At 44.6% G+C, this 9,792-nt stretch overlaps 1 protein-coding gene and 1 long non-coding RNA gene across 2 annotated transcripts in view; one reads left to right on the forward strand and one right to left on the reverse strand.

Annotated features, from left to right (window-relative positions):
* Positions 1-1,205: 1,205 nt before the first annotated feature.
* LOC129736393 (uncharacterized) lies at positions 1,206-4,541 on the forward strand. Its single transcript, XR_008732919.1, has 3 exons — positions 1,206-1,787; positions 3,259-3,393; positions 4,410-4,541. It is a non-coding gene; the product is annotated as an uncharacterized LOC129736393 (long non-coding RNA).
* LOC102052608 (opsin-5-like) overlaps positions 1,801-9,792 on the reverse strand; it is a 28,749-nt gene continuing 20,757 nt past the window's right edge. The window contains exons 2-4 of the mRNA XM_055714722.1: positions 6,670-6,963; positions 5,732-6,063; positions 1,801-4,852 (exon numbers count right to left, since the gene is read on the reverse strand). Coding sequence (XP_055570697.1) covers positions 4,505-4,852; positions 5,732-6,063; positions 6,670-6,963 — 974 coding nt within the window. The 3' untranslated portion in view covers positions 1,801-4,504. The remainder of the gene's footprint in view (positions 4,853-5,731; positions 6,064-6,669; positions 6,964-9,792) is intronic.

Here is a 9,792-nt window from a genome sequence, read left to right on the forward strand (position 1 = left end):
TAATTTCTTTCTGTCTATGGTTTCTCAGCTCTTTGATAATATATGCCATCTACCTGTGTTTGCCTTACAGATTCCTCTTTTTTTAAAAAAAAAAAACCTGTCACAATCTTTAAAATCTGCATCTTGTCCCTTTGAATTCAATAAAAAAATTCCTGCAAACTTCAGTTGGAATCACTCCAGGCCTTTAATGCACGAAGGGTGGCCCTTTACATCTCCAGACTAGTACTGACTGACATACATTAATTCTCTGTCATGTCAAGGTTGGTAAACAAAACGGTGGGTCTGGGGAAAGAATGGTGTTCCCACCCGGCGCACAGTGTTTGCATTAGGCCCTTTAAGGAAAAGTATCCAAGTGAACAGACTTCCCTTCCAGCGAGTCGTCGGTTCACTGCCTAGGTAGAGATTCCTTATGGGACGACAAGCTAAGATGGAATGTGCTTTTCCCATATGTTCCCCGCTGCTGGAGCCGCTCAGCAGTGAGCGTAGTGCTTGCTGACAAGTTGATGTCAGGTTGTCAGCCCTCATTGGTAACGGTGAATGGTTGCCATCTAAAATCTCAGATGCTGCACATGCTCCTCATCAACTTGGCTGCTTTAAAACTGCACTGCTCTTCAGGCTAGTGAGAATTTGGGTTAGTGCAAAAATCAAGTTGATACTCTGCAAATATACTGAAACGTTTTGTTTTGAGTATTTTTGGCATATTCCAGGACAAAATGATAACTATATATAAACTCTGGGACTAGGCACCCAGATCCTTCCCATAGGAATAAGCAAGGTAGCAGCAGGTTACTGCATGACTAAGTAATTTCCCTTCAGAAGTTCCAAAATGGGAGATACATTTTTTTATCTGTAAGGAAGTTTTGCAAAGATGCAAGGAATAAAGATAGGACAAAGGTCTGAAGTTGTGGAGATACGAATTTACACGTATGATATGAATTTCACTTGCTGCGGTGCATTGTCTTTCATGAAAGAAGCCTTGATAAAGGACTTTTAAGAACTTGAGGGTAGCACCAAGGCCCATGCCGGTGCCCTAACTGCGAAACAAGCCACCCGTTTGATTTTCAATTGTAAAGTAACCTCCTGAGCACAGTAGTCAGATCCTAGAGAGGGGAAATTTCTGTACGGGGGTCGCAGTCTGGTTTTCATTTTTCGTGAATCCCCAGCCCTCAGGACTGGTGCTTTTGCACTTGGGTTAAGCTGTTCATCAAACAGTTGGTGCTTTACAGTGATGAGCAGCAAGACTGTCTCTATTGCTTGGGTAAGAGAACACAAGGCAGAGTTTTAAGTCTTTTCCCCAGAACTGCGCAGTATCACTGGTGAAGCAATGGGGTGGAACGCAAGTCTGCAGCACTGACCTTATGCTCTAACTGCTAGAAATAACTGCTGAAATAATTGATCCTTGTTCTGAAGTGAGTCACATGTAATGTTACAGATGGGAAAACTGACTTTTAACAGAAGTGGTCTAGTTCTGTATTCTTATGCCTAGGCAGAGACTGCCTAGAAGGTTTTTCAAAGCAAGGCACTGAATTGCAATTTATTTTAATGCAAATCAAACTTTGCGTGTCATCATCTGAGTAGCGAGCTCCGTTTATCCTCAATGGCCAGAAAGGAGCTGGAGGTGGCTCACTCAGATGTGGATGTCTGCGCTGTAAACCCACGGTTTGTGAGGTAACTCCTAGTGTGTGAGTGGGTCAGACGCTGTTGGAGTTTTTACCTTAAATACGGGTTTGTACTTGGATGGCTGCGCTGGTGATTGCCAGTGTAAGATGCCCAGATTCATTTCTGAGGTAAGTGCTTGCATTCTGCTTTGGTGTCTTAGAAGATCACTCAGTTGACAGCACAGTCCGGGGCTCGGTAGGAAATACCATTAAATGAGAGCTATAATTTGACCATAAATTAACTTCACAAAACTTAAGGAAAAATAACTAGTCCCCTGACGTTAATGCTATATTTGCTTTCCTAGTTCTTTGGTCCAGGGCAGCCCTGCTTTTCAAATTTTCTGTATATGATATAAAACATCTACAATTCAGTTTGTCCTGGGGAAGTTTTGATTTGCTTCTCACCGAGTCTGAAAAACAAAAAAGAAATTTGAGCCATATTTGGTAGAGGCAAACACCTGGACTTTGATTTTTAAAGAGGAAGTACATAAACAGATAATAAATCAGGCTACTAAAGCATTATACCGAGACAGTAACAATATACAGATCTTTTGGTTTTACAGAGATTTTGCCTGTATTGTAGAGTGGCATATTTTTCATATTACATACACTTTCCAAGCATTTACAAGTGGATGTGGACCTGTTCTGCTCCTCAGTTTTTCACAGAGGAAGCTCACGTTACATTACATGACTGATGTGTCTGTCATTGTTCCATTCACAAATCTGCAATTAGCAGATGGGAATATATATTTTACTGTTTATTTAAACATCAAGCAACTGAACAAGTGAAAGCAAAAACTGTTAAAAGACAGTTCCATTTTCCTATCAGGTTATTTTTTAAAGATGAAAAAAATGCTGATAATTGACATTGAGCATAACAGGTCCCTTTCTGGCATGGTAATATTTTCTCCGCTCAGTGACCCGCTCCTCTGACCGGTCGATTGTTTTACATTACCATCCCCTTTGCATTTCCCTTTGCCATGTCCTCACCCTCCCCACATACATGCTTGCAAAACGTTCCCCTGCCTCACCTCTTCTCCCTATATATTTTCCTTCAGCTTTTATATGCTCCCCTCTTGGTTACTGGCGTTTTCTCCTGCTCCCCATATTCCTCGTCCCTTTTCCCATTTTCCTGTCAGAGGTGACTTTCCCAGAGGATGCTTCATCTCATTGCATTTGGGAGAGAAGACTGAGCACAGTCTCATTCCTCATGGAGCATCTGCGGAGGCCAACTTAATTTAGGTTTTTTTCACAACTTTTTACAAATAAACCTAGTTTAATCTAGTGGAATATTTATGAGAGTCGGCGACACTGCCAGTGGCAGGAGTTTGGGGAAGACAAGCTCCTAAAAGTCTCCTAACCCCCAACTTAGTGATTATTTTTTGCCTTTGCGTATGTTACAGCGCATGTCTCATTTTGTTTGTTCTCTTGTAATTCACACGCCATAGTAACAGAAATTCTTATAGCCACAGAAGTTTTTAAGCCTGTTTTCTAATCCTGTTCTTGGCCTTAGCTGTACTTTATAAAATGAAACTAATTATTAGGGTTTGAGCATGGTAGAAGTTTTCAAGAACTCAAAGTCCGTTTGCTATTGTTTTAGATTGTTTTGAAAATCTCTGCCAAATCTGCCTGTGATCTAAGTCTTCTTGCCTTCGCCAAAGCTAATGCAAGATAGATGCGGTCAGCTGAGCAAGCAGGGGAAGCAAGAACTGCTGCGGTTATCGAGCCATATTTTGTACAGCATCTGAAACCCTAAAGATACATGTTTATGTCCTTTAAAATCACAGAGATAGAGATGTAAAGTGTAGAGGCTTATCATTTCCACCTCCAAATAAATTTGGTTAAAGCTGGCTAGCAGGATGCTGTTAGTAGGTATGCCTTAAAGTGAATCAGTAAACTGTCCTCAGCTGCGGCTGTCAGTGCTCCAGCCCGTGGGCAGCTCGGTGTCTCAGGAGCTGCCGCTGAAGCGAGGAGAGCGGGGACTGCATCTGCAGGCTTACTTACTGCCGGGCGGGTTGTCCTGGGGGTGTCTTTTGGCATGCTGGACAGAGTGCTCCAGAAAACAAATGCTCCCACAGCTTTCATGGTGGAAGAGCCGTTACACCTCAGCAAGCGACAGCGTAAGTTCACAGTTCCTTTTGCTAAGCAATTCCTTCACTTCTCATTGCACTATTTGTAATACGCAGGAGGCATCATTCGCCGACTGCCGCATTCCCACTGACCGCTTCAGACTAAGGCTGCGTGACTCCCTTTTGAGCCTGTGTTTAGAGGAGTTGGAACTATACCCCCAGTGGAGCAAGGAACTGCAGATCTCGAAGATATTTTGGTAGCAGCCCCTTTATTGTCTTTTGCTGGCTGTGAATATTTCATGCTACCCATATGGTTTTCTGTCTGCCTTACTGGAAAGCTACACTCTCAGCTGTATTTGTTTGGTAACACCTTGTGTGCAACCTGCCGTTTCCTCTGATGGCTGGTTCACTGACAGAGCCAAGAGTGTGCAGGTAGATTGCATTAAGAAGTCAAAAGTATAAGAAAAAAAGCCCCTAAAATAATAAATCCTCTCTTAATTATAGCTGTATCCCTGAAAATAAGTTTAGTTTACATGTTTTTATGTTTAGTACATAGATCTATCTATTTCCTCTAAAGTGGAAATTCTTGGGAAAAAATAGTGGTTTTTTTATTATTCTGTTTAAAGACAATATTTGAAAGTTGCGTAAAAATATATACTTAAACCTCTGTATTTGACATAAGATATGCAGTGACAACCCCATGTGCTGCGTGCCTACGCATTTGGACCCACGAGTGAGGCCAAGTTTCGCCCTACGTCGTGAAACTATCGCTGCATTTCAGTGACTTGCAGCAGCCTGGTTCTCCACCTTCGCAGCTGCAGAGAGACGTACGTTGTCTCTCCCACTCCACATCATCGACACGGGATTTTCAGCAGAGTTGTCGGTGCTGAAGAAATGAACTCGCCAGCCACAGCAACGCTGCAATTGTTTAATTTCACAGCGGAAAGTTTTGCTGAAGATGTAGTAAATAAAAGGGTTATACGCTGTTGACGATTTGGCAAACAGACAGGGCAGCAGTGTAACAATGGGCTGTAGGGAACCGCTGGAGTTAAATATGGACCAGAAGCTGGCTGCTGCATACGGTGTCCATGAGCTCAGGAACCCGACTGAGATGAGCACGGCCATCTGAAAGGCAAACAGGGCTTCAGTCCTCGGCTTGCACTGACAGGATCTGATACTTAGGTGCGTGCTGTGTAGATGAAACCACACCTGAACCAGCTGAAATACCTGAAACTGTACACTTACTATGTTGTGACATGAGCACAGCTAACACCGGGCAATGCATACATGCTTTTATTCCCACCTAGTAGATCTACACTGTGGGTTTCTTATGATGCAGCTGTTGTTTTCATCTCCTTCCCTGACACTGGCTTCAAAAGGTCATGGAGACAGCCCAGCCTGACAGTACAGCCTAGCAATAGGCTGGCCTCTGGAACACTTGGGTCAATTCTGCTTTTCCACAAGAAAAGTGCTTATTTGAAAAATTTTATGTTAAAAAACTCTGTTTCCATACAGAATTTCTGTGTAGCTCTCGCTCAGAGTAGCCACTCAGTTGATTAAAAATAGCTGGGATGATAGAACAAGACCTCAACCCAGCTACAACATGAAAGGATTTGACAGCTGTTCTGGCATGACTGGAAATCTATATGTCCATGAAAGTCTTGGATGCAAACTGCCTAAAGATTGTTAAAGCTGCATTGTAGCTATGATAGATTGCTATTGGTATAATATGCAATGCAATTATAATTGATCATAATATAAGCATATAATATGCAATGATAATATTTTACTATATCGCTATAAGCTACTGACATGACAAGGTTTTCAGGAACCCCCTGCTCCTCTGAGGGGTGCAGAGTATGGGTGAGACTGGAACCACATCTCCATCTTTCACCAATACTAGACAAAAGCAATGAAGGGTCATCACGAGCCATGCATGAATAGAGCCAGTTCTCCATAAGCTCCTGATTACTGCAGACTCTTCTTATCACTGGGATAACTCACCAATGTCAGCTTCTTCTCCAGTTTAGCTGCATTAGGGATCCTGTCAATATTCTGGATCTCTTGGTATGCTTTATGAACCTTCCAGGCGATTCCCAAGTAACAGGCAACGATGGTCAGTGCAGGCAGGACTGTGCACAGGAGGAACATGCTCAGGATGAATGAAAAGCCATTGGAGGAGCTGTGGAACTTGCTCCAGGCTATTGTACAAGAGATGCCAAATGGCTCAGGGCCATAGTAGCCCCAGCCTACCAAGGGCAGAATGGCCCAGAGCAAGGAGTAGAGCCAGATGAAAGTAATCAAGATGCGAACAGTGTTCTTGGTGATTTTGTTACCTGCAAGAAAGAGACAGAGCAAGCATATATGGATCTCATCTCAGCCACGGTTTTTTTGCTATAACTTCTTCTCAAACAGAAGAGTGGTGGCTATAGATATATCTGGGCTGCTGCTGCGGTTCCCTAAGCCTTGGTCTTCTTGAGAAACATAACAAAGAGAGTCCATGGATTGGGTGAGACCTGAGTGCAGCCCTCAGTGCTGATCTTGAGTTTACCAAGTCAGGGAGCTTTACAAGATCAAGTTGATCTCAAATGTACTGTGCTTCCAGGCCAGGAACACCAGGAGAATACTCCTTCCTCTCAAATTCCAGTATGTCTGCTTGCACACAAATAGGAAGACAAGACAGTCTAGTCCAGCAAAACATTTGGGCTCTCCACTCTGAGGCGGTTTCACTTGGTGTTACTGAGAAGTGAGAATTCTCGTTGTTTAATAAGAAATTTAAGCAGATCATTCTAGGAGTATAAGGGCTTCATATTGGACTAAAATTAGAGGCTTATTCCTACAGTTACTGAACTGATGCTCCATGCCACATTCCACAAAGTATGTCTCGGAACACAATAGCCCAAATGCATCACTACAAGGTTACCAGAAATGTAATTACTTACTGTTAGATTTGGATGAATTGGTAACAAGGAATCGAATCACAGCCATGGCACATAGGGTCATCATGCTGCAGACACCAAAAAGGAAACCCATCAGAGCATAATATATGCAGGATGCATCTCCTCCCAGCCAAGCATGGTTCCAGGCGGATGCAATGGCCAGTGGATACATGCTGATTGCCATTCCAATATCTGCTACTGCCAAGTTAACTGTAAGCAGCTCCGGTGACTTCAGGAGGGAAGAGCGTTTCACAGCTGTAGCAAGGACAGCTGAATTTCCAAGGATTGTCAGGATGGCTGAAAGAGAAGAATCAGCACAGACAATAATATCACATAGTTAACACACCTGTGAAATCCATTGATTATACAAAGGATGTGAAAAATTATGGTCATTAGCCTAAGACTAAAGTCTAGAAGACAGGACAGACTGGGAGACTAGCCAGAATTCAGCACCTCCCAGGCCAAGACACTGCTGTGCTGATGCTTTCAAAAGACACCGGTGTGCACCTGCTATGCCCTGCTATGAAACCATGTTCTTCAGCTCATGGTGAGGAAACTTGTTCTCTTGGGTGGCAGATAGGAAATGCCACCTAGATGGCATCTCTAAGAGCTGCTACACAGCTCAGCATCCTCACCACAGCATCCACTGCTTTGCTTCAGCCAGCTCTTGGGTTTCAGTTCCTGCCTCCCTGCTAGACAGGGATTTCCCAGTCAGGTGGTATTTCACTATGGAGCTGCTAGAGCAAAGAGCGCTTCAGATTTCTGTTCACAGCCTCCTGCAGTGCTGACCAGCCTTATCCACTGGGGGAAATGTTGTCATATGAGTAGCAGACCATATCTTGCCCCTTCATATCACCACACTATAACTCTTCGCTTCCATGTCACACACCCCTCTCCATGCACTATATCCCACCTATTCCCCTGTGGCTCCTACCTCATGTGAATAGCTCACATCCATTCGCTCCACTCTTACAGTATCTTGCACAACACACCATCAAGTAAAATGGACCTATGCACCTTCATTTTTCCCTGGTAATATCCTCACTTCTTCCTCCTACTGAAGAACTCCAGCTGTCCTGCCTGCTTGTTCTCTCCTCTCATATGGTGCCCTCCACTTCCCAAAGCCTTCCCTCTTTGCAGTGCACCTTCCACTGGAGCCCCAGCACAAGCCTCCCGGCTCTGAGCTGCCTCGATAGTCAACATGTGCTGGCCGGGCAGCTCATGGTCCTTGCTGGTCAAGCGGATGAGAATCATCGTGTGTCGCAGTTCAGGCACCCACACTGTTCTGGTGGTCTCTGAGTGCAGTGAGACAGACCACAGAAACTGTTTAGCCAGAGGCATGCAACAGACTGGAGATCACTTTGCAAAAGGACCTGTCGGACATACATTATTCAGATATGCCATAGGGCTTCAAAGCATTCATGACAACAGTGTCAAAAGTACATATGACGAACAACTAATTTTCTCTTTTCTTTCAAGTGAACGTTGTGCTGGGGCTACGTTTTGATCAAAGGTTTTCCTGAGAAGGTGTCCTCTAAAAGTCAGAAGTGAAATAGGAAAACAGAAAAAAACGTTCTGTCATGTTCCCTTGTCGCTGTGAATGCAGAAAGGCTGCGTTTGCTCACAGATGCCACATAATGAAGTGCCCACGGAGGGAATTAATCAAGGCACATGCAACAAAACGGAATAAATACATTGGCATAAATCCAAGAATAGGCAGGAGATGTCAAGAGAAAGCCTTAAATGAAACAGAGGTACAAATCTGAGACACACACACCCCCCATCCCTCATTCATTCACTTTCTGACAACATTCACTTGGCACCTCTGGATATGCCTGAAGAGTCCCCTCAGCTCTCAAGAGGCAGGTGTCTGCTCGCACAGAGATGCCTGCTGTGGCTTGGTGTGGGACCACCTGCTGACAGGCAGCAACCTGGTGAGAAGAGCACTCTCCTGCCAAATGACAGCCGCAGGCTGGAACATCCTCAGGCTTCAGGAGGCAAATGAACCTTGTTCACTTCTCTGAGAGCCCTAACCACTAGGCAAGGGGTAGGGAAGCAGCTCTTAGTTTTACCATCAGAGGTGGACATCAAGGTCCACCCTCTCTTTTGCTCTGACGGATGCTGTTCCCCTCCGTCCCACTGCCTGTGAGGCTGCTGGCTGGCGTGGGACAAAACTGCAAGAGCGGGCTAGTAATCAAATAGCAGAGAGGACTGGGGGGAGTGTTGCAGCCCATGCCCTGGCCTTGTTGCTTCCTAATGAAAACATGTTTTCAGGGGACAAATAGGCCTTCCTGCAGCCCCCAGTGAGGTGGCAAAGCTATGGATAAATGCAACATGGTTTTCAGTTAAGCTCACTGCTTTGTATATGGGATGCTTGTGAGACTCCCTACATGATGTAGTGAGCCTGGCTGCCACACTGGGCTCTTGATCCAGTGCTGGAAGCTATGCCTGAAGTTTAGGTGCCTAAAAGCCCTTTAGAAGTGTGAGACTGTAGCATGGTGGCACAAGAGCAATAGCTGCAGGGGGACCTCCAGCCTCCAGCCCTTTGTTGCTGCCCCATCCCATTACCTAACTGCATCTACATATTTACATTTGTGTGAGAAAGGAGCAGGCACCCTGGCTTGGATTAGAAGAAAAACCCTTTGTTGTTTTGCAGATAGTGATTTTTCTCACCCTGAGTTGTGCTCTCTGCTGTCAGTACAACTGAGGGGACAGCACAGTGCAGTGCAGGGAAGTGTGCACGAACAGGGGTGAGATGTGAAATGCTAAAGCCCAGCATTGCCGCTCAAAGCCTCTTTACTGAAGCACATAAAAACACACACCTGTCTTTCTTAAATCCATCCCAACCAGGGTTTTCAAGTGAGCTGAAGGGAGGAAGGTACTTGCATCTTAGCAAAATTCAGTGGGACTGCAAGCCTAAACCAATTCCGCTCCTCTCCAAATCTATAATGGTAGTAAACAAATCACATGGGTACATGCAATAAACAGACAAGGAAGAAAACACTTGGCTAAAGCCATGGTGAAGCAGAAGGAGATATCCCCACTTGTATTTCACTGTTAATCTGCCTTCAGCAGGGCAAAGAGGCCATTATAAAACCAGACCTGCTATTTGGAAACCCCTTGCTA

Source organism: Falco cherrug, chromosome 6 (genome assembly GCF_023634085.1).
Source record: "Falco cherrug isolate bFalChe1 chromosome 6, bFalChe1.pri, whole genome shotgun sequence".
NCBI lineage: Eukaryota > Metazoa > Chordata > Aves > Falconiformes > Falconidae > Falco > Falco cherrug.